Below are 27,740 nucleotides of genomic sequence, written 5' to 3'. Positions count from 1 at the left end.
CAATTCCATATATGACTGATGGTTCAACAACGATTGCAGTCCATACCGTGGGAGGGTCCCCTCCCCAAACCCATGGACCTGACCACCAAGGAGTTTCATGAAATGGCCTCTCAGCACATAGTATAATACCATATGCTCTGGTCTGTGACTGCACAGGACCCCTGACGGACTGAGAAGTTCAGCAGGGACATCTCTACACCCCTCATGCAGCAGGAAGAAGCTACTGGAGATGAGACCTCTGCCCAAATGCCAGAGACTTGTCCTTGTCAATCTGTAGGGGGGAATGTAGAGGCCACTTTCAGGCAAACAGGCTTGAGCAAAGGAATGCAGAAAGGCCCACAGTGACCCCTGGCTGGACACAGACAGGTCCATCAGGGGACCCAGTCGAAATATCCATAGGCCCTAACTGACGAGAGGGCTCCTTACAACCAGGCGCAGTTACCAAAAAGGGGAGAATTGCATATGTCCCCATACCTGGTCACCTTCCCCCTTTAAAAACGGCCCCCACCCACCGCCTCTTTGCAGACAGTTTGTCCTCTGCTGCACTGCCCGTGCTCCCTTGTGGTGTATTCAGTCAACTTCCATCGCCTTTGTTCTGTCTTGGGTGAATTCTTGACTCCACCTGCACCAGTGGCTCCATGGGACAGTCGTCCCACATTTGGGGGCCCCCATCTGATCAGGACAGACACCACAGAAGGTCCAATTACAGGAAAAGACTCTGCCTGGCTCTGCGTGGGTCCCCGTCCAACCCCGGGCAATCTCTGTATCCAGTGGATGAGGTGGTCTGATGGGCCAGCTTGGACGCCCACCGGGTGGGGAAGGGAGCCGCGTTGCCAGGAGACCTCTCAGGAAATGGCAAGGGAAGACAGGTGTTGGGTTTGCAAAAAAGAGACAGCTCTTGGAACAAGGAAAGTAGCGATGTCCACCCTGGGCCAGTGGGGGTGGCCGTCCGGGAGCGCGTGCAGAAAGAGTTGGCCCTTTATTTTGTGATAAATTCTCATTGACAGTACTTTTACTTCATCATACGGTATTTCCATCACCTGGGAGACGAGCTGCTAACGTGACAAGTGGAGGTAGACGTGAATGATTATTAAGTGGGGAGGGATTTTTGCAAGGGGGCTCACCGGAAGTTAGCTGATGGGTAAACATTTTCAGTTTGATGAATTTTTTTTCTACCCGGACTCATAACTGTGGAGACTTAGATAATGAATATTTAAAAAAAAACGAGGACCACCCCCCCCCGCCGGACCCCCAAGAATTATCTTTAGGGCAGGAATGTCTCCTTGCTGATGAAGGCTAACGGCACTCGAATTCTTTCATTTTAGTGCAGTGATTTTAGGTTGCCTTTGGAATCATCATGATTCACTGTGGCTTCTAATGTTCTAGGGTCATAGAGATGGAAGGCACCCCATCTTCTCTCCTTCCCCCCTACCTTCCTTCCACAATACTTCCTGGGCTCCTGTATGCGTATCAGCAGCAAACATACACTGAGTTCTAAAAATCTCTTGCTCTGTAAATCAGAGGCCAGGCAAAATCAGGAAAAGAGGAGGGGGAAGAAAAAGATCTTTAAATGAAGAAAAAATCTATTAGTTTGTTTTAATCATTGGCTTTGCCATTTGGTCTGAGAAGCGTTAACAACTTAAACTATCTTCAGAAAATCCTCCAACGTACATCAGATTACAGGGAGAGCAATGGTTATGCCATTTCTAGAAAGGCCTTTAAGTAAATGGCTCCGTTTTCTGTCAGAGTTACAGAATAGCCCCTATCAAATAGGGGCAAAATACTCCGTTATTTTTTCTTAACAGCAGAGCCTATTTCGCCCGGAATGTCTGGACCACTAGGTGGCAGTGGCTTGTTGGCGGGTGGTGTTTGAACGCCTCAAAACATCTTAAACGCACCTTTGTTTTTAGAAGATAGGAAATAAGCTTACCAGTTATAGGAGAGTCACGTGACCTTTGGCCCTTCCTACCCTGTAACCTAAAAGTCTACCTTGTGAAAAAATAATGTCCACAAAATCAAGTTAAACTTTAAAGCAAGTTGCAGAGCAATATTCGTGCTTCCTCCCTTTCTCCCTCGCGGCCTCTCTCACTTCCTTCCCCCCTTCCACAAATATGCATTGAACGCCCACCTCGGGCCCACACTTTCTAAGTCACTGGAAATACAGTGGTGAGCAAAGCCTCAGGACTGCAGCCCCCGTGGATCTCGTCCCCTACAGATGGACAGATGCAGAGATTGCACTTTTTTTCCTTTTAAGATTTTATTTATTTATTTGAGAGAGAGAGAGAGAAAGACATGAGCAGGGGGAGAGGGAGAAGCAGACTTCCCGCTGAGCAGGGAGCCCGATGAGGGGCTCGATCCCAGGACCCCAGGATCGGGACCTGAGCCAAAGGCAGATGCTTCACCAACTGAGCCACCCAGGCGCCCCTAGATTTCACTTTCTTGTTATAGTAAGCAATATTCCAAAGAACATCTTTATTTTTATTTAAAAAAAGATTTTATTTATTTATTTGACAGAGACAGAGAGAGAGAGAGAGAGAGAGCATAAGCAGGGGGAGCAGCAGGCAGAGGGAGAAGGAGAAGCAGGCTCCCAAAAGAGCAGGGAGCCCCCCCCCCAATGTGGGACTGGATCCCAGGACCCTGGGATCATGACCCGAGCCAAAGACATGCTTCACCGACTGAGCCACCCAGGCGCCCCCAAAGAACATCTTTAGATTTGTGCTTGAGTTTCTTTAGGGCAGTGGTTCTCAAAGTGTGGTGTGGACCATGAAATCAAAACTAGTTTCATAATCGTACTAAGATGTCATTTGGCCTTACTCATGCTTACTCTCTCATGAAGGTACAGTGGAGCCTCCCCGAGCTGACATGACATTGGTGTTGCAATGGGTTGGCTACCGAAGCAGATATGAGGATGTTTTCTATTAAGCCAGGCATCAAACAGGTTCACAAAAATGTGACACATGAGGCTCTTCTCACTAATTGTTTTTGTTTGAAAAAATATATAGCTATTTTCATAAAAGTGTTATTTATATCAACATGACCGGATTTACCCTTATTCTAAACAGTAATTAATAAATGTTTTGAATCTTTCTCAGTTTTAATTTCCAATAAGGTAAATATCAGTAGTTTCTGCGTGAACAAAATCTCTTTGGTCTCCTCATTTTTAAGGGCGTAATAGAGAACTGGGACTAGAAAGTTGAAAAGGCACCGCTCCTGGGTCCGTACGCTGCGGGGGGTGTCAGGCCACGTACGGTGTTTGCATTTTCAATTTTACTAGTTGCTGCCCAGTTGTTCTCCAAAGAGGCTAAAACTGACCTTTAAAAAAATATGTATGTAGTTGGGGTTTTGGTTTTGGTTCACTTGTTTGTTTTTTCCGGGCAAATCTCAAATCGTGAAGAATTGTGGAATTATTTTAAACTAGGTTAGTGAGACAACAGAGATTTGATCTATGAGATAAAGATTGAAAATCTTTTCTAAGCAATAGTGGGAAAGGCAAGGGTAATATTTATTTTTAATGTCCTCAGAGGAAGTTTGTCTTGGGTCACTGAGAATAGCATTGTCGAGAGTTGACATTAAATGTATTGGAAAATTTATTTTTGTTTGGTGCCTCATGGGAGCTAGAAGTGTACAAGTTATGCAAATAAGCTTCTTTTTTTTTTTTTTTTACCGTCAGGGAAATTTCATTTCTCGTAAATACCACCTTCTGCAATTTTTAAAAAAGATTTTATTTATTTATTTGAGAGAGAGAGAGAATGAGTAGTGGGGAGGGGCAGAGGGGGAGAGAGAGAGAGAGAAGCAGACTCCCCATGAACAGGAACCCCAACTCTGGGCTCCATCCCAGGACCCTGAGATCATGACCTGAGCTGAAGGCAGATGCTTCACTGACTGAGCCACCCAGGTGCCCCTGCAATTTTATTAAAACCAAATATGTTTTATTAAACCCAATCCTGTTCCACTGATACCCAATTGTAAAAAAAAAAAAAAGTGGAGGCCTCTAATGTTTAAAAAAAAAATTCGCAGGCTGTTAGTTTAGGGGTCACTTAATAAGTGACCAAGATTATTTTGAGCCATTTAGTGTTTTTTCCTCATGGTTGGAATATTTAAATTGTTCAACTGTGGCTGATCTAAAACTTTTAACCGCACTAAATTTGGGCAGTAAGATGTGGGTAAATATAAAACACCGAGTTTTACAGTTGAAGGATCAAGGTACAACAGTATTTGTCGTCTGTTTCTTACAATGGTTCTGCACGTACTGACGGGCACGTCTGCTCTACCAACCCCAGATGTGGCCGCGGTCATTTGTTCCCGTGTATTACTGGTGGAGGGCTTCGGGCAGCCCAGGGGTAAGGCAGGCGCCCTGTTAATTTGCAGACGTGCACCTGCCCTTGGGGCAATGGTAGGAACAGGTGAGGAGTGGGAGCTCCCTAGACTCAGGACACACTCTGAGCCCTAAGGATGCTACTGGTACGACCGCATGGCGAGGACAGACGGAAATCGGTTTTCTTCTGCTAGCAGATTCCCGCAGCCACCAGCCGGGCCGACCCAGGGAAGTGTTTTCGGTGGGACTGGCTGCATTTACTGCACCGGCAGCCGGAGTCCCAGCGCTAACGGGTGCTAACGTGGTTGATCCCGGCCGTTACAGGTGGAGGGTCCCCTTCAAGGGGACGCTAACCCAGACCTGCTGGCCATGGCCTTCTGGATTATCAACTTTATTTGACTCACTGTGAATGGTAGAGGACTTTGAAGTCATCGGCTTCAGCTGTTTATGTGGTAGAAAAATGACCCTCCTAGCGCTCGCTCTGTGCAGACGCTGAATGAGTGGGGTGAACAGATAACTCATCATCCAAACTGGGGCACTTTTGAGAGTGGCGAGGGTGCCGTTCATCCCACAGAGCCATCACATGAAAGTGAAAACCGTCCTGGGCAGACCCGAATCTAGACTCGCTCTAAGGTGTAGGCCTCACCCTGGAGGGCCCAGCATCTCATGGGAAGGAGAGCTGCAAAACCACAGGTGGGGGTGGCTGTGCCCCGTGAGAAGTGCGAGAGGGATGGTGTGGAAGGGTGCGTCTGCCCCGTGGGGAGACCCCTCCCAGAGAAAGCTCCGCTCCCGCTGGGTGCTAAGGGGTGAGTCCCTGGGCATCAGGTGGGGAAGCAGGAGAAGGACGGTCCCAGCAGAAGGAAGGAAGATACAAAGGCTTGGCACCATTTTGATGCTGGGGGGTGCGGGGTGTGTGTGTGTGGGTGGCTGCAATGGTTTCCCAGGGTGGACTGTGTGGTGGGAGGCCAGGAGGCAGTGAAATGAGGCCAGCGGGGAGCAGGTTGTCAGGGCCTGGCGGGGGTGCTAAGGAGTGTGGGGTCTATCTTGGTGGGCACAAGGGAGCCACTGAAGGATTGTCAGCGGGGCCTTGACCGAAATCAAATTGGTGTTTTAGAAAGTTCACTCTGACAGCAAGTGGGAGACAGATGAGGGGAGGAGAGAGCAGTCAAGAGGCTTTTGCATTAAGCCAGATGAAAGTAAGGCCAAGCTTGGGCAGTGATGGTGGGCATGGGCCTTCTGTGTCGGAGCTGACTGCGTGTGAAGGTGATGGAGTCCTGTTACTAAAACATCCAGAGGTCTTGCCTACATCGAAGCGTGGCTGTCCACCGGAGCTGGAACCGTGCCGTCGGGGTCTGGACTCTCCCCTCTCAGCTGGGAGTCTCCCTTGTGCGCTGGACCCCCCTCTGCGGCCGAGAGCGCCTGTCCCGGTCCTCGCAGCATCTGCCAACCAGGCACCGGGCGGAGGGAGGGAGAGCCTCTGATTGGCCAGCCTGGGTCACGTGCTCCAACCCCGAGGCGGGTTGTGGTGAGGCCCCCACACGTGACACCAACTGAGAAAACAGGAGCCCCGGGGAAAATCCCGGGCTTCTGCAGCGAAGAGCCCACTACACACTGGGGAGGCGAAGACCAGGCCTCCAGGCTGGCGGCATGGCTGGGCCACCCCCCAGGCCTGTGCTCTGACCCTGGTCCCCGCCGCTCTGGAGAGGGCCACTGGCGAGGTCAGGAAAGGTCATCCTTGGTCGAGAGGGAGTCTTGGGCTGCGGCAAGCCTGAGACATTTGCTGAGAATGTAGACAGGGTTCTTTTTGCTTGGGAAGGGAGACCGGCTTCAGCCCTCCTCTCTGACCCACGTGCACCTGCTCCCCCATTTCCTCTTCCTGGGAAATGGGGGGGGGCAGGTGGGGTGCAGGTGGGATGCAGCTGCCTGCACTTGGGGTGACGGCTAGGGGGTCCATTTGAACCTCAGGCGGAAGGAGCGGGCTCTCCAGCTGCCTTGCCTTCTGGTGCATTTCAAGGTCAACTGCAAACATCAGGACACCTTCCCCTAAATACTGCAGTGTGCATATCATGAAGCAAAGCTCGGTATTCGTTGGCAGTTTTCCTTTTGAGGTAAAATTTACTTAGGTTGAAGGGCACCTGGGTGGCTCAGTTGGTTAAGTGTCGGACTCTTGATTTCAGCTCAGGTCCTGATCTCAGGGTCATGGGATCCTGCCCCGCCCTGGACTCTGTGCTCAGCTGGGAGTCCGCTTGGGATTCCCTCTCTCCCTCTGCGCCCCCGCCACTCCCACTCTAAATAAATAAAATCTTTAAAAATTTTACTTAGGGCGCCTGGGTGGCTCAGTTGGTTAAGCGTCTAACTTCGGCTCAGTCGTGATCCTGGTGTCCTGGGATCGAGTCCTGAATCCAGGCTCCCTGCAGGGAGTCTGCTTCTCCCTCTCCTCCTCTCTTGTGCTCTCTCTCTCTCTCTCTAGCTCTCACTCTCTCAAATAAATAAATAAAATGTTTTTAAAAATATTACTTAGGTTGAAATGCAGAAATCTTAAGTGTGCATTCCCCAAGTTTTGACAAATGCATGTAATTCACACCTGGAAGACTTCTTACTACCCGAGCATGGCTGGAGCGGTTGGTGGCTCCTGCCTGGGATTCTGTCCCAGAGGGCAAGGGAGAGCTAGCCCTTCACAGTGAGTTTGGAGGACGGAGGGTCAAGCTCTTCTCCGACCACATGCCACCAGCGCTGCCAGCTCCCGGACATGGTTACATTGTTCAGAGAAACCAGCAGAACTCCGACACAGAGTAGCACTCCCGTTCTGCTAGGGCTGTTACTGTTACAATTCCCATCTGACCCATAGCCCTCTGTCTATTTTGATGTGTGGAAACCCTGTAAGAGAAGAAAGGTGAATGGTGGCTTTAGCCTGAACCCCCAACACCTCTCACAGGGTCACAGAAACAAGAGCAAATAGGGAATAGTGATGTTTGTGAAAGCAAAGTGACCCGGGAAGATTGCCTATCAGCAGCTCCTGCCTCCTTTTTCCTTGATGGCAAAGCCCACCTCCAGTGAGCAAGAAAGGCTGAAAATGCCCAGTGTTCACTCCCCAGCCTTTCCTGTAGCCGGGCATGTGCACCAACCAATCCAGGCCAACGACACATCAGGGAAAGTCGCACAGGCTTCTAGGAAAGATGTTCTCTCTACTACAAAGAGCCACGTGGTAGGAAATGCTCCATTCTTTCCTAACTTGAAATGTTATCATATGGGGATGTGATGCTTGGAGCTGTGGCAGCTACTTCGCCACCACGAGCTGTAAAACTAAGAGAATCAAAGAAAAGTCAGCCCCTGTTCCTGAGTCTTAGAGCTACTGAATCCTGGAGGGTTTACCTGTAGACTTGTTGTGTGAGGCCATACCTTCCCCATTGTTGGGCAGCCTGTTCCTTGCAGTCTAAAGCATTTAACTGATACACAGGATTGGTGAAAATTTGTTACTGGTAATACCAGAGCATTCCCTGAAAACAGTGGTATTTGTATCATAAAGATCAGACTTAACTGTTTTAAAGAAAACATAATCCACTGATTATGAGTAAATCGCCAGTTCTGAAGAGTTAAGATGACAGAACAGGGCTTGTTTCAGAATGATGGTCTTCAGTATTTGTAGGGATTTCAACATCTTCATGGTCACTTTCAGGCTCCATATGCTTGGGATGGAAACTGTCTTCTTATTTCTACCTTTATTTATCTGTGAGTATGTAGCTGGTGGCTGACTGGGGGCTCCCAGGGGGCTAGAATACACAAAAAGGCCCTGTCAAATCTTTATTTATTTATTTATTTATTTATTTATTTATTTATTAAGATTTTATTTATTTATTCGACAGAGATAGAGACAGTCAGCGAGAGAGGGAACACAAGCAGGGGGAGTGGGAGAGGAAGAAGCAGGCTCATAGCAGAGGAGCCTGATGTGGGGCTCGATCCCATAACGCCAGGATCACGCCCTGAGCCGAAGGCAGACGCTTAACCACTGTGCCACCAGGCGCCCCAAATCTTGATATATTTAATGCCATCATCCAAATTGGTAACAACTTTTCTTTTTTACCAAACTGGTAAAAACCTGCCTTTATTACAGGTACCCAGTATAAAATCTCAACTAAATCATACATGCTCCGGGAAAAACTGCTTCTTTGCTTTTGTCGAACTGATTGGTAGGTTTTCTAGTAAAGTTCAACAGCCAACAAATGTTTATTAAGCGCCTGCTGTGTGCCAGAGTTTGTGTTAGATCCTGGGAGCACAGCGGTTAGCCAGGCAAGTTCCACCCCAGAGGAGCCCCCGGATTAGAAAGAAGGATGGAGAATTATAATGCAGAGAGAGATGTATTTCTATAAGGCCTAGTTTGTTCATTCATCCGTTTATTCATTCAACTGATCATTCATCTGCCATGTTTATTCAGTATCCATGAAGTGCCCAGGTGCTGTGCTAGGAACGGAGAAAACACTGGGGGGAGGACACCGTCTCTGTCGCCATGTTGCCGTCAGTCTAGTGGGGGAGGAAGACAGGTAAACAGGTCATCCCAGGGTGCTAATGGAGGAGATCATCTAAGTGGGCACCAGATTCAAGTCTGGGGTGGTGAGGAAAGGCTCTAAGCAGAGATGGGAAGGATGAGAAGGTGGAGAAGATTGTTCTAGACAGATGGGAGGCTACTGTGCATAGTCACAGGGGCAAGAGAGACCCCAAGACAGGTCATTTCAAATGACTGGAACAAAAATTTGGTCGGAGTGGAAGTTGCAAGGGGGTGGGGAGGAGAAGGTTGCAGGAGAGAGCTGGGGACCGGATCCTGCCAAATCTCATACCCATATTGAGGAGTTCGGGGGTTTTCTGAGGCTAATGGGTGAAGAAGAGGTTTAAGCAAGAGAATGGAGTGGTCAGATGTCCCCTCAAGAAAACCGCTGGCTGCTGCGTAGAAAGGGGAGCGGACAGTGAGATGTTGGTGGCAGGAGACTGGCTGCTGGAGAGGCGCGGTCATGGGGGGGGCGCCGGGAAGGAGGACTCGCGCACTGGGCCAGTTTCTGACTCCAGGGACTGAGAAGGTGGCAGAGCACAGGGGGTTTGGGCTTGGGGGAGGGCCATCGTTCCTTTTGGGGTAAGTTGGGCTGGAGGGGCCTGTTGGGGGGTCCTGTGGGGAGGTCATGAGCCATAAGAATAGAGGGGCACAGAGCCGCGGGTCCCTCAAAGCTGTTTCCAGCGGGATGAACGCAGGTGCCGGGAAGCCCCTGAGGAAGACCAGCGATGAAGAGCCGTCTTGGAGGAGGTGGGGGAGGGGGTGGGCCAGAGGAGAAAGGAGATGGCGCCATCCCCAAAATCCAAGGCGGAGGTAACACCGCTCTGGTATTTGCCTCTGACGTCTGTCATAGATGAGGATGGGTTATAGACAATCATAAGAGGGAAGCGTACGTGCGAACACTTCTGTCCGTCGGCTTACTAATTTTTTTTCCTTATAACTTGGGGAGCGAGTCCTCTCTGGCTCCTGGGGTTCCGGAGCTCCGTCGGGCCACAGTTGGAGGACTGTCTGGCCTCCAGGACGGCCGTGGTAGCACGGGGGTCTGCCAGGAATCTAGAAAGACAGAGGCTGGAGGAAGCTCTGTCCCCACTGGTCCCGGTGGTGGAGGGAGGAAGCTGGAACATGGTGGGGACACACTGTCTGGCTCTTGAAGAGCTCAGGCCAAGGGTCACTCCCGGACTCTTTGCAGTTCATGGCCCTCTCCCTGCGAGCCTGCCCTTGCTGGGTTCCGCAGGGATTGCTTAGAAATCAGCATCTCGAGTCCGCTTACGATGCGCCAATCCGAGGACTCAGCAGATCACAGCCAAGCTGACTCCGGGCGGCGGGTCGAGGGCACTTCCGTAGCAGGACAGCGGCCCCTCCGCGCATCTACTCCGTGGCTGTGGAGTTCTGCCTCCTAGACGCGCTTGGGGACAGCGATCTCAGTGCCGTTTGCACCGAATGTGACGCAAGGAACTCTCCTCTTGAACTTGGCACTTAATTGTCCCTTTCTTTCCTCTTCCCCATGATGTTTCCCTGGGGAAACCTACCTTTCCTATAGCCCCTCCAGGACACATGTCGCAACATGACACTGCTATGTGGAACGTGTGTGCTTTGGTCCAGAAGGTAACCTCTGTCCTTGCTGATTGTCACGACGTGACCGGGAAGCACAAGGAGAAAGTCCATGAGAACTTGAATCTCTGTGGTCCATCCGGCCAACGTCACGGAGAGGCTCTGGGGTTTCGGGTGTGCGTAGGTGGGGACAGTTCACAAGAACAAGAAGCGCTACTCACTCTTGAAGAACCTGCAAGGTGTGATACGGTGCCTTGCACACACGGAGTGCTCAGCTGGAACGGCCGCCCAAAGCCCTGGGGTGGGGGGACCCCTGGGGCCCAGCGGGGGATGGGAGCCTGGGGCCTCAGCAGCCAGACACCAAGATTTAGCGTCACTCAGAACAAACACGAGGAGAGGGGGAGGAAGAGTGTTTCTCACGGGTGGGGGCGGCGAGCCGGGGGACCCGTGGACAGGAGTTCAAGGCCTGACCCCTCTGGGTCTCCAGGGCGGAGCCTCGGCACGCAGCCTCTGGATGCTGATGCTTGTCTCTAGGCTTCGGGAAGGGTTTATTTTATGGAGCTCCGCCACATTACCGCAGGCTTTCGGGATCCGTTTTCTATTGCAATTCATCCACTCTCGGTTGGTTTCAAAAGCTGTGCAAACCCTCTTCAGAAGGGACAGTTGTCTCAGAAACGCTGCTTTTCCATATTTGCAGGGATTTCAACATCGTCGTAATCGTCCAGAGGCTCGATGTAGCTCGGGATGGACTCTGTCTTGATTCTAACTTTGTTGACCAGTGAGTATGTAGCCGGCGGTGGACTTGGGGTTTCCTGTGGGACTAGAACACGCAGAAAGGTCCTTAGAGGCAAAGCTACTGTGTGTTTATATATTTTTGATGAAGTGACTCAGCCTGATTTTCATGGCTTTGGGTGATCTTCCCACCCCCTGGTGGAGCAGACCCCCATCTGATGGCGGAAACCGACGCGCAGACATGACAGCCTCGGCATCCCCCAAGCGAGCCGATGGCAGATGCTGGTCCGATGCCGTGGCTCCGTGTCCCCCTGCCCGGCCCCCACGGCACAGGAACCATGAAACAGGAGGGCAGACAAGAAGCTGACCTGAGTTAGTACCCAAATGAGTAGAGCTGTGTGAGACCCTCATTCTCGTGGGGAAGTGATACAAACCACACTTCCTTTTTGGCCCATCCCTCCCAGGGACTTACAGTGTTTCCCAGAACTTCCCATAACCGCTTAGGTACGAATCTCTGATCAGAAGGAGGGGGACGGGGCGTTTGCAGAACGGGCCGTCAGGGAACAGGTATGTGGCAAAAACCCCAAGGCGGCCCGGGGAAGGAAGATGAGCAGCCAGGTGGGCCTTGGATGAGACTGGAGCCCCCGCTACCACAATCGCGTCCTTCCTATGAGGACCTGAGAGAGGACCACCCCTCATTGCTTGCTGGGCTCTGCATGCGGGCAGATCCCCAGTTCGTACCCAGGCCCTAGCGGTCACTCGCTGTGTCGCCATGGGTAAGTCACTGAGCATCTCTGTGCCTCAGTGTCTTCATCCGTCGAAGGGGAATCATGATGGACCTGCCTCCCAGTGTTGTTGAGGGCCGTGGGATCGTGCCTGTAAAGTGCCTCGCACGGGGCCTGACCCACCGGGCTGCTCAATAATTATGGGCTAATCTTATGATTATCCATTCAGTCAAGACATTCTTACTATCTCCTAAGCGCCAGGCACTGCTCTTGGTGGGGGGTACGCAGTGGTGAGAAGACAAGAAAGGTTCTTGTTTCCTCGACTCTGTGTTCTAGTGGAGAAGGGAGGTCAGAAACAAATGAACAATAACGAAACGAGACAACTTTGGATAACGGCCATACATTTCATAAAGAGAATTAGTGGGTTCACTTTACAGAGGGGGAACAGAAGGGGACTCTTTGAGGTGCTGACATTGAAAAAAAAAGATTTGGTTTATTTGAGAGAGAGAGAGAGAGAGGAGGAGGAGGAGAAAAGAGGGAGGGGGAGGGACAAGCAGACTCCACATTAAGCAGGGAGCCCAATGTGGGGCTCGATCCCAGGACCCCGAGATCATGACCTGAGCTGAAATCAAAAGTCGGATGCTTCACTGACTGAGCCCCCAGACCCCCCAGGTGCTGACATTGAGCTGACCATGAAGGATGAAATAAGGCCACTACGTAAGCAGCTTAAGGAACAGCATTCCAGTCAAGGGAACCAGGCAGAATGTTTCTGATGGGAAGTGTGGGAGGCCCAGTGACACCCCCAAGTTCCTTTTCACTCACGCTCCAAGCTGGGATTTGAGTATGAATTTACGCACTGAATATCAGGAGCATTGCTACTCACTCTGCCCCTTTTTAGCTTATTTGTCCCTTTTAAAAGGATGGCACCAGCTGCAAATTTAGTGTTATGGACTGAAGCTCTGTGTCCCCACAAAATTCATATATGTTGAAGGCCTAACCCCTCAGTGAGGCTGTATTTGGAGATGGGGCCTCTAAGGGGGTAATTAAAGCTAAGTGAGGTCGTAAGGGTAGGGCCCTGACGCACAGGCTTAGTGTCCTTATAAGAAGAGACACCAGAGCACGCGCGCTCTCTCTCCCCTACCCCCAGCACCCCCAACCAAATTGGCTGGCACCTCAGTCTTGAACTTCTAGCCCACAGGACCATGAGAAATAAATTTCTGTTGTTTAAGCCACTAGTCTATGGCATTTTGTTGTGGACAGCCTGAGCTAAGACCTGTAGATAAATTTGTTATCCTACTGCGAATGAAACTGTCATCAGCGACAGATACTTACATGTATGTTCCGGAAAAAGCAAACCCCTGGGTGGCAGAGGGGGTAACTGAACCGGCGATTCATTAAGAACATTCCTGGAGAGAGAGAGAGAGAGGAGTCAGGGTGTGCTTTTGACCATCCTGGCGGTCAGCCGACTGGAAGGAAAACGTCAAAGAAAAAGGACAGCTTTGAACTTTCAAATCCCGGTCCCTGAAGGTGGGAGGCATCTTCTTCTCTAGGTTTTGTATCCCACTGGTGAGGAAACTGCCTCCTCCAGCCCCAGGAACAGCTGGACTTAGCCTGGAGCGTGCCTTCCTGGGTTCGCATGCACTGTTTTAGGAAGGGGAGGTAAGCACCAAGTGCTCAGGTGTTCTCGAAGCTAACGATACACACTGTGTGTGACCACAGGTCCAGCATCGCGAGTCCGCCACCGCGCGTCCGCTGCCCGTTGTCCACCGCCCCGCATCCGCCGCCCCGCGTCCCCCCTGCTGAAATGCTTGCGTGTGCTCTCCAGAAGACACGGACCACAGTGCTCATCACGGCACCATGCACAACAGCCCCCAACCGGACACCACCCAAATGTGCGTCAGCCGTGGAGTGGATAAATTCATCAGGGTCCCCTCCCACCGTGGGACACCCTGCAGGAGTGGGCATGAGCCATCTACAAGCACACGCAAGGACACTCAGAAAGACGGAGCAGAAGCAGCCAAGCACTAGATAATACATACTCCATCTCCAGCCTTCCAGAGGCCAAGATGGATTTATCCACTCTGCTGCTGAAACCAAGGCTCGGGGAGCCTCTCTGGCTGGCGATGCTCTGCACGTGGTGCCCACGCGTGGGTACTGGGGAAAAGAAGCCTGGCGCCTGCGATCGCGCGGGGAGACGACTACTGGAAGCTTGCGCCTGGTTTCTTCTGGCCTCCCCCTTTGCTGAGTTAATCTGTACCCTTCTGCTAGAGTAACCCGTAACCATGACTGCAGTAGCTTTTCTGGGTCCTGGGAGTCCTTCTTGTGAATCATCAAGCCTAAAGGTGATCCTGGGTACCCCCCACACATAGCAATCACAAAAGCCCCAAATTGGGACGCCTGGGTGGCTCCGTTGAGCATTTGCCTTTGGCTCGGGTCATGATTCTGGGGTCCTGGGATCAAGTCCCGCATGGGGCTCCCTGCTCGGTGGGGAGTCTACTCCTCCCTCTGCCTCCCCCCTGCTTGTGTGCTCTCTCTCTCTCGTCAAACAAGTAAAATCTTAAAAAAAAAAAAAAAGCCCCAAATACATCACAAAATACAAAAGGAAAGCGAGTGGCATATTTTTGTTAAACACACAGCCTCGTGGGAACCATACTTAGGATCCACCTCAAGAGGAGAAAGGCGGCCCCTGGCCGGCTCAGTCGGCAGAGCGAGCCACTCTGGATCTCGGGGTTATGAGTTCGAGCCCCACGTTAGGCGTAGAGATGAGTTAAAAATAAAATCTTAAAAGGAGGGTAGACCTAACCCTGAGTGGTGGGCCCAGCACACAGAGCCTGACCTGTGACCTCTACCAAACGAGACGGGACGAGGATGAGGTGGAAAGCAGAGACCCAGACGGGGCCCAGTGGCCCCAAAGGCCCAGTCGGTTCCCCTCGCGGTGGGGAGCTGGCTGCGCAGGCGCGGTGGGCGATGAGGGCGTCCTAGCAGAGCTGCGCGCGTGCGGGGCTGGGCGTCAGCTGGTGTCTCTACGCGGAGAAACGGAAGGGTTTCCTCTCACTTACTCATACATCTTCTCTTCGTCTCTTTGCTTTTCTTTCCAGGGCTTGGCTATTTCCCACTTCTTGCCTAAGGAGTCAAATAAGCATATTCATTTAGGAAGAATGAGCAGGACGTGTGACTTTATGGTTTAGAAGTCCCCAGACCCCGGGCGTGTTCAGGGCATTTGTGGGGGTGGGGCCACCAAGAAGAAACAGACTTGGGGACACGGAGCTGGCGAGCGCTGGACACTGACTTTAACACGGGCCGTTTGCCCACCCCGCCTTTGGCTAACCCACGAGGGCGGACCCGGAGCTGGTGCGGGAGGAGTGGTCGTATAAAGAACCCCAAGTGCGGCTGGGAGGAAACGAAAGAAAGAAGGGGGCCGGCAGTTTGTGAACGGTGGTGCGCCAGACATGCAGGTTATGGTAAACCATCACCTGGCTGTTAACAGCCGCGGGTCGAGACAGAACAGGTAAGGTTTGTGTCCAGCGTTGTGCTTTTGTGCATATGGAAGAAGGGGAGTGGACAGAGGAGTACCGGAGCCAGAATATGTGTGGTACTAAAAACTCAGCAGGGAGTCCCCCCCCCCCCAGCCCCAGCCCCACCATGCTCTCTCTCTCTAATAAGTAAAATCTTAAACATAAATAAATAAATAAATAAATAGATAAATAAATAAATAAAGGGGTGAGTGGGTGGCTCAGTCGGTGAAGCGTCTGCCTTCGGCTCAGGTCATGATCCCAGGGTCCTGGGATTGAGTCCTGCATCAGGCTCCCTGCTCAGTGGGGAGTCTGCTTCTCCCTCTCCCTTTGTCCCTCCCCCCATGCTTGCTCGTGCTCTCTCTCTCTAATAAATAAATAGAATCTTTAAAAACAACAACTAATTACCGTCAAGGGGTAGAGGGAAAGGAACACTGGACAGGAAGCCCAGCGAACCCGAGTGCTGGCCCCAACTCTGCCACCAACTCCTAGGAGGCCCCAGCCTCTCTCTGAACCTTAATTATCTATCTTATCTCCAAAAACAGGAGAATGACAAGGTCTCACTCCTTGTGTGGCCCTGACCTTTCAGGACAGGTGGGATCACTGAGGGATGCCTGTCCAGGCTGTCCCCCCCCCCCCCGGAGGTGGCCGCACCTCTCAGTGAGTTTACCCTCCTTGGGTCATCGGAGGGGATACAGTCTCAAGAAAACACACCATCGGATCAAGGATTTCATGCCTTGGGAGATGAACAGCAAAGTGGAAACCCACTTGTGGGTTATCTAAAGTCAGCGTAAAGCCTCCAGGAAGCTGCTTGTGTATATTTTCAGGATGCCAAGAACCTCTAGCCAGGACAGCTGTCGTTCTAGCAAATTCAGAGGATGACCTCAGAGAAGGAATCATGGTAGCCAACGTGTCGATCGTGGACCGAACAGACGGGGAAACCGAGGCCCAGAGAGGCATGATGCTTAATCCAAAATTCAGCTCATACAGGCCCGGAACGAACCTTCCTGCCCTGTAGGAGCAGTGATGCATGGATACGCAGCCCAGCCCTCCCCGCCCTCCACCTGCCCAGGTGGGACTGCCATTACCCTGTCTAAGCAGCTGCCTACAGGCACAGTACAGGATGAGGCCCAGGCTGGTGGAGACAAGGACGATGGCCACAGCTAAGATGATCCAGAAATTGTCCCTCCACCAATCCATCGCGGTGGGGCCCTGAGGAGAATGGAGACAGAGGAATGAGACATGAGTAGGGGCCTCCGGCGGGGAGGGGTGGGAGGCGGTCGTCTACCACGTCGCCTCAGGGATACCTCTGCTTACAGCGAAGGCACTGGCTCGGGCAAACCCTGTCGTCCTGTGCAACACGGGAGGGGTGCCGGGCAGCACTTCCCGGGGCAGTCATGAGCACTGGAGACAGGGTACGCACCCAGAGGCTTCCTCGCCGCTCTTTCCTCGATTGTCAAACACGCAGGGGAGGAGGGTGCCACCGAAAGCAGTCACCGACTGCAGTTGCTTTTGTATCAAAGGGGCAACATAGACTCAATTCCTATGTATTTTTTGGAGGTGGGGGTTAGAAGAAAACCCCGATGGGTCTGCTTGAGCGAGGCGTGGTCAGAAGGGGGAAGGTAAAAACGCAAGGCAAATCGAGTCAGTCTGCTGGGGAAGAGGATTGGAAATTTGGGGGCTGCAAGCTGGCCCACTCAGGAAGCAGAGAGTCTGGGAAGAACAGGTCTTAAATGTTCTCGTCACGACGGAGGGCGGCGTTGGCGATGGCAGCGAGCGTTTCCCGATACGTGAGTGTATCCGATCAACACGCCATACGTCTTAAACTTACACAATGTTATACGTCAGTTATAAATAAGGCTGGGGGGGAGGGGAAGAAAGGAAAGAAAACCGTAAGAGAGCAGAAAGTACGAGGGTTGTTAGAAAGTCCGCACGGGCGGAGGCTGACCGGGCTTCCATAGGTTGGTGATGACTGACATTCCGCGTGAAGCTGTTGCCCGGGCAGTGTTATGCTGCAAGCTTCCGCTACCATCAAGTCGGCAATAAAATTGCACAGTAAAAGCTTGTGCGAACAGAGCCTGGGGAGTGATGACACGGGGGCTGTCGTTCTCCAAGCAGGGGTGATGTCTGCCACAAGAGGGGAGCTGGCTGTAGGCGGGACTCACAGGAGGAGCCTCCAGGAAGGCAGGGAGCTCTCCGTGGAGGAGCGGGCCCTGGTCCAGGGCGTGGGCACCCTGCCTGTTCATTGGGATATTCAAATAGAAAAATGATCCCTGAGGCCTGGCATATCCCAGGTCTGAGAATGAACTTGCCGTGTCGTCGTGCAGCCGATAGCCACTCAGCCACGCGTGGTCCCGCAGAGCCATTTCCCATTCGCGCTTTTGAGTAATGCTGGCGGGGGCGGGGGGGGGGGCAGTTAGTTGCTGCCAAGGCCATGATTCCTGCAGAGACTTCTGACTTGGCTTACTCTTTACACCCGTGTTTGATTACCCGCACAGTGTCTTCATTTATGACCGTTCTGTTATAATTTGGGTTTTCAGTTCCAAACTTTGCTTCTTTCCTAAAGGTTTGGCTTGCTCAAGCAGATATTCATAAATGTGTACATAGCAAAACCAGTTACGTGTAACCCGTAGTCTTGTATGTACATCATTCTGCAGCTTTTTGCTCAACTTTTTGCTCAGCATTATGCTTTTGTCATTTATCCCTGGTGGTGAATGTGCTGGGGATTTACTCCTGAAAGAGTGAAGTGTCAGCTAGCCAGGTAGCCCAGCCCCCAGGCTTGTACTCAGCAGGGGTTTGGTTGTAAGTCACCTTTTCAGGGTGCACAGAAGAAAACAATAGAGGACGAGGAACTAAGGGAAAAAGAAAAAGCCTGGAGACTGGAAACTTGGCTCTCAGGAGAGCCCTGTGAAATTTGGTTTTGCAGGGCCCAGGGAGGTCACAGGGCACTGGACTTAAGAAAATACCACATATTAGATGGTGGACTCTTTGTTTAATAAACCTGATTGGAACCTCATCTTCTTTAGCTCTGGGGAATAGATGGATGGAAGGAAGGAAGGAAGGAAGGAAGGGAGGGAGGGAGGGAGGGAGGGAGGGAGGAAGGAAGGAAGGAAGGAAAGTGGATGGATGGAGTGATGGATAGATGGACAGATGGACAAACATAGAATTTCTTCCCTCTATTCTCTTATACTCAAATGTGTGTCTCCTGGTTCTCTGTCTGATTTGTCTCTCGTATTTTCTATCTTTTTTCTTTTTGTTTTAGTCTTGAAGGATTTCTCCAAAAAGCAACGTAAGCATACTCTTTAAGACAACAGAAGTAAATACCAGGGCACAAGAGTTAAGAGCTGTTGCATATGAAAAAAAAAAACACAAAAAAAGGTTGATCTGAGGACCAAGAGGGCGTAGAAGGTTGGAGGTGGGAAGACAGAGGCTGCCACTTTCCACTGTAAACCCTCTGAATTACTTTTTAAAACTCTGTATATTTAACTGGCAAGCTCAGTTGGTTAAACCTTCGACTGGATCTCAGCTCAGGTCATGACCTCAGGGTTGTGCTGGCTCCGTGCTGGCCGTGGAGCCTACTTGAAAACAAAAACAAAACAAAAAAACCTCCCCCCAAAACCCAAAAAACACTATGCATTAACTTTGAGAAGATTAAAAAAAACCAAACAAACCCAATTAACCACGTAGCGTGGCTTCCATGAAAAGCTGCTGCTCAGATTGCAAGTTCAAAGCAATGGCATTGTCCTCCATGTCCGGGGGAAGAAAGAGGAAGAAGGATGATGTTAGCCAAGTGAAATACGGGACACTTTTGAGAACTTCGCAGTGATGAGTATGGCACAGTTCTGTTCTGACAGATGGAGAGGCTCTGATTTGCCAGCAGACGTTTCGAAGGCGTCCAGCGCTCTGCAGGCAGGGGCTTTCCATCTGTCCCCCCCGCCTCATCCTTGCGCCACAAGCTTTCCTGGAACGGGTGTGGAGGCCGAGGGGACACGGCCGGCCCAAGCTCCCCCGGCAGGGAGGAGGCGGAATGCTTTCTGTCTAGGTCCAGCCTCTCGCTGCTGACCTTGGTCACCGTGGCCCCAGGCCTCAGGGACAGGCCGAATGGGGCTCAGGATGTCTTGCTTTCAGGAGCACAGCAATGGTGGTGAGGTAGTGGGGGCCACGAAGGAATGATTGGGACCCATGGGGGAGTAAAAGTCTCACGTTCCCCCCATTGCAGGGCCAGAGGATCAGCAGTCTTCCCCATGGACTGTTAAGCCACGCCTTCTCAGCAGAACTGAGACGAGTGGGCAGCTGAGCGAGGAGGGCCCCGAGGAACCACGTCCTGTCCCCTTCGGGTGTCCTCCGGGCTCCCGGTTAGTTTAGTGGCCGGGGTATGCCAGAGAGGGGATGTGGGCTCTGCGGAGCGGTGGCGGGGAGTACAGCCAGGGGCGGGGGCGTGCCCTGCAGAGTGTGGAAGCCGAACTCCACTGTGTCTGCCGGCCTGGGGTAGATAAGACTGGGGGGAGCAGGCCACACGGGACAGCCTGCTGGCAGTCAGGCCACAGCTGCGGCCGAGTCTCTCGAGAGACCACCAGGGACCACAGAAGTGATCAGCAGGAATGGCCATGGGTGGGCGCCTGTCTGTCCTCCTCAGTGCAATACAAGGGAAGTATGTGCAGGGTGGGGTGCAGAGGAGCTGAGTGGCTCCCACCCCTTCCTCCCCTCCCTTCACTGGGGCAAAGTGGGGGGGCTTTGAGCCAAAGACAGGACTGAACGTTTACAATGAGCAAGGTGGAATTTTGTAAACTGTACTGAGTCTGCTTAGGAATCAAAAGTAAGTTAACGTTTTGGAACTGGACTCTAATGTCTCTGGGGGAGGCCCCTCCCCATTGGAGCCAGGCGGGAGCGCAGGCAGGGTTAGAGGCAGGCCAGACCCCCTCCCCGTGGCTGCTGTAGCACGGCCCCAGGAGCGGAGGCTTCAAACGGCACAAACGCACAAACATCTTGTCTTGAAGTCGGGGAGGTCAGGAGTCCCTCCCGTGGGCACGGGGTAAAGTCAAAGAGCGGGCAGAGCCCTGTTCCCTCCTGGAGGCTCCCCAGACCAGCCATTTCCCCATTCTGTCTGGCTTTGAGAGGCCACTCACGCTCCTGCCCACGGCGACCCAGCACGATCTCCTGTCTCCCTCGCTGCTGATCAACATCCTTAACCCCACCTGCGCCCCCTGTTCCCCTTCGTCCTAGCACCTGACAACGTCGCAGGCTGGGGCGGGCGGGGTCGCCGCACGAACTCCTGGGATCTCAGCTCAGTGAGATGAGTCGCTCGCTAAAGTGCCTCCATGCACTCACGCATTCATGCATTCAGCATCTTCTTTTTGCCTCCCGGGAGTCAGGACGAAAAGGGGGAAAACGGGAGGGATGGTTCTGCCATCTTTGTCAGAATTCCACTGAGTGGTGCCCGGCAATGCTGACCTGGTCAGGAGGCTGGGGACGGACACGGGTCTCTATTTCTGGGAGGTCTCTGTCGCATGGGAGGGAACATCTTTGTTTTCAAGAGTCTGGGGACATAGGAAGGCTCTCAAGGCAGGACTGGAGCTCACAGATAACGCAGGGCCCTGCGAGCCAGATTGGGGGGCCCACAGTCCAGTATAGACCAGTATAGACCAGGAGAGGAGCCAATGCGGGCCCAGGTCAGCAGTCCCGGGGCTGCGGAGAAGGGACAGGGGCTGAGTCCACGGGGGCAGGCCGATGGGTCCCAGCTGCCGGGAGGTCAGGAGCTGCAGGCCTGACCTCAGGTCCTGTCACCTGGGGGAGCATTTGGTGGCCACCACACAAGGAGGAAGGAAGGGAAGAGGTGCGGTGGGAGCACCCTTGGGATGTGAGTGATGGAGCAGCTTGGATGCATCAGGCTCTGGGCCGAGAACTCGAGGAATACGAAGTTCCCAGCCTCACCCAGCCTGAGCCTCGGAATCACCCAGGGCACGTGAACAGCTACATCTGAGAGTCTGATTTAACTGATCAGGAGTGGGGGGCCTGGCCACTGGGGTTTTGTTTATTTGTCTTAATAACATTGTCCAGATAAGTAATAGGAGGCCGAGCTTGAGAACCAGGGACGTACTTATTATCTCTGACTCCTTATTCTAACCTTCCTGGTGGGAGTGCTGTTATTACCCCTCACAGAAAGAGCACTCAGAGAGGTTAAGCTCTTTGCTGAAGGCAGCACAGCTAGGGATCGACTACCCTAAGATTTCAGCTCAGTGCCGTTGGACGCCAGAGTTCCTGCCCCGTTAACTCTGCCAGGCTGACACCGAGCTGCTAAATGTTCTTCCTTTCATAACAGAACTGAAAGCAGAACCCTCGCTCGAGAACTTCCAATACAGGCGAGGTCTTAGCTATTATCTGTGTCTTGTTCCACACAAGAACCGCAGTATGAAAATGCATCTCAGAAAAGTAACGCGCGCCAGGCGCGGAGGCTCCATGCGTTATAAGCACCCTACATGCCCTGTCTCACCACAGCAGCCTGTGGCTATGAGCCCATTTTACAGACAGGCCAACAGAGGCTTAGATCTCAGTCTCTGGCCTGGGGTCGCAGAGCTAGTAAGTGGAAAAATCAGAAGCCAAACGTGGTCTTTCTGACCCCAGCACCCTCACTTGCGACCACCTAACGGGGGCTTTGGGAGGCGTATGAAAATGCAGACGCTAGGGTCCCGGGCCCCTTCCCCATCGCCAGTTCTGATTTGTGGGTCCGGTGTGGGACTCGGGGCTCAGCCCCAGGGGGAGCATGCATCGGGCCAGTCAACAGAGCCTGCAGCTGGGGCGGTGAGCACGCTGGAGGCTGGTCCCCCTGCCCCACGCCCACCCCCACAGTCAGAGGCAGTAGCAGCGCCAACGTGGTGGAGAGCAAGGCACTAAAAAAGACCCCTCGAACCAAATGCCTTTCCTGTTTGCTTGTCGCAGTGCCTGAAATTCCAGCATCCACAAGTCACGGCAAAGTTCCATGCTCCCTCTCTCCCCACTTCCTCTCCATTCAAACTCATTTGCCTGAGAGTGCCAGACTCTGAGGAAGAGATTTTTACTAGGGTGTGAATGACTTCCTTGGATCCTCAGGGCATTGGATTCCTTCCTCGGATTCCCTAGAGCATTGGCAAGAGCAGGGTCATCCTAGGATAGAATGTGCCGTAGGAACGAAGACTCTTATCTAGGCCTGTCCTCCTGCTAGTGACACCGCCCCCCCCAGCTCCCCATCAGAATGATGAAGACCCAGAGGCAAGAGAAGGTTGGACGCTGAGGCGGAGGAAGGATGGCTTGTTTAGAATATGAGAGGCTTCTGCACGTTTCTAAACCGAGAAGGCGCCGGGACAGAAGACAGGAGTGAAATACAGAGAAGAGAGACACCTTCCCGTCCCAAAGGAAGGATGAGCTTTTAAAAGGGAACAAGGATGGGGGCGCCTGGGTGGCACAGCGGTTAAGCGTCTGCCTTCGGCTCAGGGCGTGATCCCGGCGTTATGGGATCGAGCCCCACATCAGGCTCTTCCGCTATGAGCCTGCTTCTTCCTCTCCCACTCCCCTGCTTGTGTTCCCTCTCTCGCTGGCTGTCTCTATCTCTGTCGAATAAATAAATAAAATCTTAAAAAAAAAAAAAGGGAACAAGGATGGAGAGAGGGTATGCTGGGCCCTGGGGGCAGGAAGTGGGGGGCCAACACCCCCGCATGGAAGTGGGAGACAAGGTTGGCGAGTGCTGGTGGGGCAGGTGGGAGGCAGACCCGCGTTGTCACCTCTGTGAGGAACGCCGCCTTCCTCCAGCTGGGCCTGCTCGCTGATTCTGATGCTGCCGCTGCCTTGGGGGCTATTGGTCGCTTTGTGACCACTGTGTGCAGGGCCTAGATGTCACCTGGGCCCGGCAGGCGCTCCCTACGGATCTGGGAATCTCTGAATGAATGAGGTGCCGGCTCTCCCCTGGCCTGCGGCTGGTCTCCCCTGGAGGATGCGGGCAGGGGGCGTTGGATCCAAGGTCTGCATCCCCGGCGCAGAGCCCCCTGCCCGGCCCTGCCTGCCGCCGGCCGGCGGGCAAGCAGAGGCCCCGCCATGATGGTGCCGGTGGAGGTCCAGCTTCCCTCTGGTCTCTTGGCCTTGCTCCAGCAGCCCGCACAATCTCCCGGGGGGCCTGCTGCAACGCTGAGCACAGTCACCGACCCCGCCCCAGCTCTCACTTCCCCAAAGGCATTTCTGGGGAGTCAGGGACAGAAGTCATACTGTGCACTCGCTGGGAATTCTGGAGACTGTGGGTCTATTCAGCACTTGCTTAAAAAAAACAAAGAACAACAAAAAAACCCCGAAAAACCAAAAAAACAACCAAGTTCTGTCGTGGAGGAAGACAGCTGCGCAGTCACATCCACGAAACGTGTCACGACAAACTCTTTCCCATACGTGATGTGCCCCAACGTTTTCCCGGCTCGTCTAGCCTAGCTCGTGAGAACAGTATGGAGCGTGAGCCCCTGTGTTTCTTTCAAGACCCACTCATGGTCAAGACCTGGATATAAACACTTGAGGTTTTCTCAAGAAAAATTAATGAGCTCAAGTAGCCATGAGTCCCGAGAGGTGGGAAGAGGATGCAGGTGTGTTGGAGGAGGGGACTGGGGTTCCAGCTGGACCGAAGAGTGCAAGGAGATGCACCTGCAAACAGCTCAGCGGAAAGATGGGGACCCCGCCCCTCACTCGCCCTCTGCCCTTAGGGCTTCCTGGCCTGGGACAGGAATCCCCTTACCCGAGCCCTGCCCTGCCCGGGACAGCAGCCACCAGCCCCACGAGGCCGCTGAGCACCTGCTGCCTCTCCAAGACTTCGTGCGGAAAGAAGAACATAAAAGATCATTTATAAATGTTTATATGGGTTACTTGCGGGAAGGATACTTTGGATATATTGGGTTAAGTTAAAGGTATTATTAAAATTAATTTCAGCTTCTTTTTTCCCCCCTCTCTTTTAATTTTTCCCCCAGTTGAAATTCTTCCCTGTTGTGCCCCTCCTCACACTCGGATCCTTAGGACCGACTGGCTGGCTCCGTCGGTGGAGCACACAACTCTTGATTTTGAGGGGCTCGTGTGTTCGAGCCCCATGTCGGGTGTAGAGATTACTTAAATAAATAAATAATATAATAAAAACAATTTTTTGGGGGGAGGGGAAGCACATAGTAACACACAGTCATGTCCTCTGATTCCGCAATAGCATTTCTAGAAACACAGCCTGAGAAGTAGCCTGAAGGAAGTAAAAGTCAGACGCAGAACTTGACTTCGGCGTAAGAAAGCAGGGAGCCACCTCGAGGGCTGCGTGGGATGGGGGGCTGGAGAATTGCACAGGGACACTCGATGGGTCGCATGCAACAGTCACGAGGCGGGAAGAAAGGAAGAGACCCAAGCACCCACCAGGGACCCCAGACCCTGAGAAAGGAGAGCAGGGCCCATGTCTCCATGGTAGCCGCGTCTCCCCGTGTTTCCCGTGTGTGGCCAGAGCCCGCCGTAAGAAAGCCCAGAACAGAGATCTTTCATTGAGCGAGAGTGGGAGCCGCCTCTCTTCCTCTACCGCCCAGCCTTGCTGTGAAGCATGAACTGAACACATTGTCAAGACTCCAGTATCACATCTTACAAGAGCTTCTGCTCACCCCTCCCGAACAGGTGGCTTTTGCGGTGTTTCCACGGCGCTGGGTGTGATGTGTCTGCCCTGGGCAGAACCTTCCAGACTTGCAGATGACTCAAGCTTCCTGCTAAGTTATCCCAGGATTTCTGCAACCCAGAAGTCCTTCCTTGGGCCCAACCAAGTCGTCTCCCGCTATTGCTGGTTTTCTTATGTGTTTGGCTCTGAACATGAGCGGGGCACCTGGAGCCCCGTCCCTGGGGGGCCATCCGGCAACAGCGCTGGTACCATCAGTGGGGTGGGGGGAACTGGGGACGCCTGTGCCTACTGATAGTCGGTGAGGCCTTTCTAGAACGTATTTAATCAAAACAAGACAATGGTAACTTTTCAAAATATCTACACGTAGGGGAAAAACGAGAAGGCAAACACCAAACTCTCTACCGTGATTGTTGCAAGGTTGTGGAATGTGGGGTCATTATTTCCCCTTGTTTCTCTGAAGTTTTCATTTTCATTTATCCTGAGAAATACCAAGGGGCCCCCAGGCCTTGTCTTCATCAGGTTCCACAGTCCTACTTTCAAAGCTCCCTGGGAGGGCCACGCGCTGGCTGGTGGTCGAAGAGGCCAGGAAAGGGAGTGGCTCTCGGGACAAGTGATGCGCGACAGGGTAGGACTGGAAACACCAGGCCAGGCCCCTCTGGCGTGATTTCCCCCGGAGAAGCAGCAGCAGATGGCTGGATGGGGATCTTAACCCGGACCAGCTCGACCCCGAGGCCACGGGAACACGGGATGCCTTACCGGTCCCTACACACCAGACGCACATGCGTGAAGATGCCAGGGCAGGTGGCAGCTATGTGTTTCCTGCACAGGCCCCAAGATGCAGCCCAGAGTTCGCATTGTCACAGCCTCGCCCCCTCGTCCCCAGCCAGCACAGACCCAGGAGGGTCCTCCCAATTATCAGGCCCCCAAACTCACCATCAGAGTCCAGAGAGGACTAACACCTCTCTAAGGTTGATGCAGCTCGCAGCCCGTCATCATGTCATTTCAACCCCCCAGCAGACCCGTGGGCGAACGGAGGCCTTGAGGGGTGCAGTGACTCTGAGCTCACCCAGCCAGTGAGCGGCAGAGTGGACTCGCCAAGGCCACCCAGAGATGGGGCTGCACCCCCCAGGTGGCCCCTCAGGTGGCTCAAGTCCAGACGCTTACCTGGGTTGCAAGGGTGTCCATCTGAGAGTGGCTGAGGGAACAGCAGGGGCCCGAGTGCGGTGGCTCAGACGCAGCTGGCAGGAGGCCTTCCTCGCCCACAGGCCTCCCGCCCACCCCAGAGCAGTGAGCCCCAGCCAGACCACACTTCCCCTTCCTGCTCAGCCCTCGGGTGGGGGAAGGCCCAGGCGCCCACACAGCAGCCCATCCCTTTGCCAGGGAGGCTGGCTCCTGAGGGTCCCAGGAGCCAGAATTTCTGACTGCAAGGCCCCGCAGAGGACCGTCCGGGTGTGGGGGTCAGGCCTGGGGGGGGGGATGCTCGGCAGGGTGCACGGGGTGGCCGTGGGGTCCCCGCAGATGAGCCTGGGTGAGCATTCCTGCCCGGGGCAGCCAGGCCTGGGGCTCCAAGAGTGAGGATGCTGGCTCCCACCCGTGTGGGCTCCAGTGGGACAAACACAGCGTCCCCACGGAGAGCCGCTGGAGGACACCCAGGGGCTGCAGAGCCAGCTTCTGCTGTGAGCGTGTGTCGCAGGCTGCCCGGGGTCACAGGCCGGTTGGCCGTCCTGGCGGGGCTGGGCCTCCACCTGCACGGTGGTCAGTCCCCATGGGCGACCACGGAGCTTACAGCCGGGCGGGGACGGGGAGCCAACCAACCATTTTGTCGACTTGACCGTTCTGACTGAGATGAGCGCCCTGGGGGTAAAAATAGCCACACACTGCGTGCACTGTGTCTGCCTGAGGAAGAGGGCGATTTCGACTCCGTGGTAACGATGCTACCCTGGGCTTTGTGGGAAGCGCTTACCAACCGGCTTGCAGGAAGTGGGATTCCTGATCTGCAGGGCTGGCGAATTTCCATGACGCAGACGCTGCGCTGGGGCCGAGGTCCTGCAGCCGGCGGACCCGTCCTGGACTCAGACTCGGGGCCATGTCTGCCATCAGGGGTCAGGGCTGCCAACATCCACCCCGGAGCACCTGCGGGGACCAGGGCCCACCCCCGTCTGGCCGCATCCCCACCGGCCCCGGGGGTCATCACCTCCACCTTCCAGGCGAGCGCCCAGCAGCTCCGGGAGGGCACGGCTGCAGCCCGCGCATGCGCGCCGGGCCGGGCCGAGGACGGCCTTTGAGCCCACGTCCGTGCGTGTGCAAACTGTGCTCTCTCTTAGGAGGATCGAGACGAAGCTGAGCTGCTCAAAAGCCTCCCTGAAAGCGAATTCAAAATGATCTTTTGAGAGCCAAACGAGCGCTTTTGTGGGTAGAGCTGATGCTCTGCCACCAAGGCCGTGACTCCTCAGTTCGCGTCCCACTGATTCACCAAAAAGTGGTTTCGGTAGCGCTCTGGGCCGGCCCTGGTTAGTTGACACAGCATTCTAGACAGACCTGCTGCCCCCCACGTGCACAGGACATACGCGGCCCAGGCCCGGGGGTCGGGGGGTCGGAATCCCACGTGCACTTTGCCGACAGCGTCCTGCACAGGCCCCTCCCCCACCTGACCCTCAGTTTCCTCCCTTGCAAAATAAGTGAGCTCACTGGTGACGCCGAGGTGCCCCAGGGACAGAGCCGT

General features: G+C 53.6%; 2 protein-coding genes across 3 annotated transcripts in view; one reads left to right on the top strand and one right to left on the bottom strand.

The window, feature by feature from the left end:
- ZFP3 (ZFP3 zinc finger protein) overlaps nucleotides 1-27,740 on the top strand; it is an 85,219-nt gene that overhangs the window by 38,356 nt on the left and 19,123 nt on the right. The gene's annotated exons all lie outside the window — the stretch shown is intronic.
- On the bottom strand, nucleotides 8,690-26,310 carry SCIMP (SLP adaptor and CSK interacting membrane protein). Its single transcript, XM_045804901.2, has 5 exons — nucleotides 26,183-26,310; nucleotides 16,464-16,587; nucleotides 14,923-14,986; nucleotides 13,196-13,269; nucleotides 8,690-11,226 (listed from the first exon to the last, which is right to left on the bottom strand). The coding sequence occupies exons 1-5, from the start codon at nucleotides 26,201-26,203 to the stop codon at nucleotides 11,075-11,077; spliced, it is 435 nt and encodes a 144-aa protein (XP_045660857.1). The 5' UTR covers nucleotides 26,204-26,310; the 3' UTR covers nucleotides 8,690-11,074.

Source organism: Ursus americanus, chromosome 14 (genome assembly GCF_024610735.1).
Source record: "Ursus americanus isolate L20-20 chromosome 14, mUrsAme1.1.p, whole genome shotgun sequence".
In the NCBI taxonomy this organism is placed as follows: Eukaryota; Metazoa; Chordata; class Mammalia; order Carnivora; family Ursidae; genus Ursus; species Ursus americanus.
The sequence above is the reverse complement of the archived record's forward strand: the minus strand, read 5'-3'. Positions and strand labels throughout refer to the sequence as shown.

What these genes read in the sequence shown, in the direction of transcription:
- SCIMP (XM_045804901.2), bottom strand. Translation starts at nt 26,203, where the DNA reads ATGGACACCCTTGCAACCCAG. An exon ending in TGGACACCCTTGCAACCCAG is followed by an intron (nt 16,588 to 26,182) that starts GTAAGCGTCTGG and finishes CATTCTCCTCAG; the next exon opens with GGCCCCACCGCGATGGATTG. An exon ending in GCTTTTTCCGGAACATACAT is followed by an intron (nt 11,227 to 13,195) that starts GTAAGTATCTGT and finishes TGCGTGTTCTAG; the next exon opens with TCCCACAGGAAACCCCAAGT.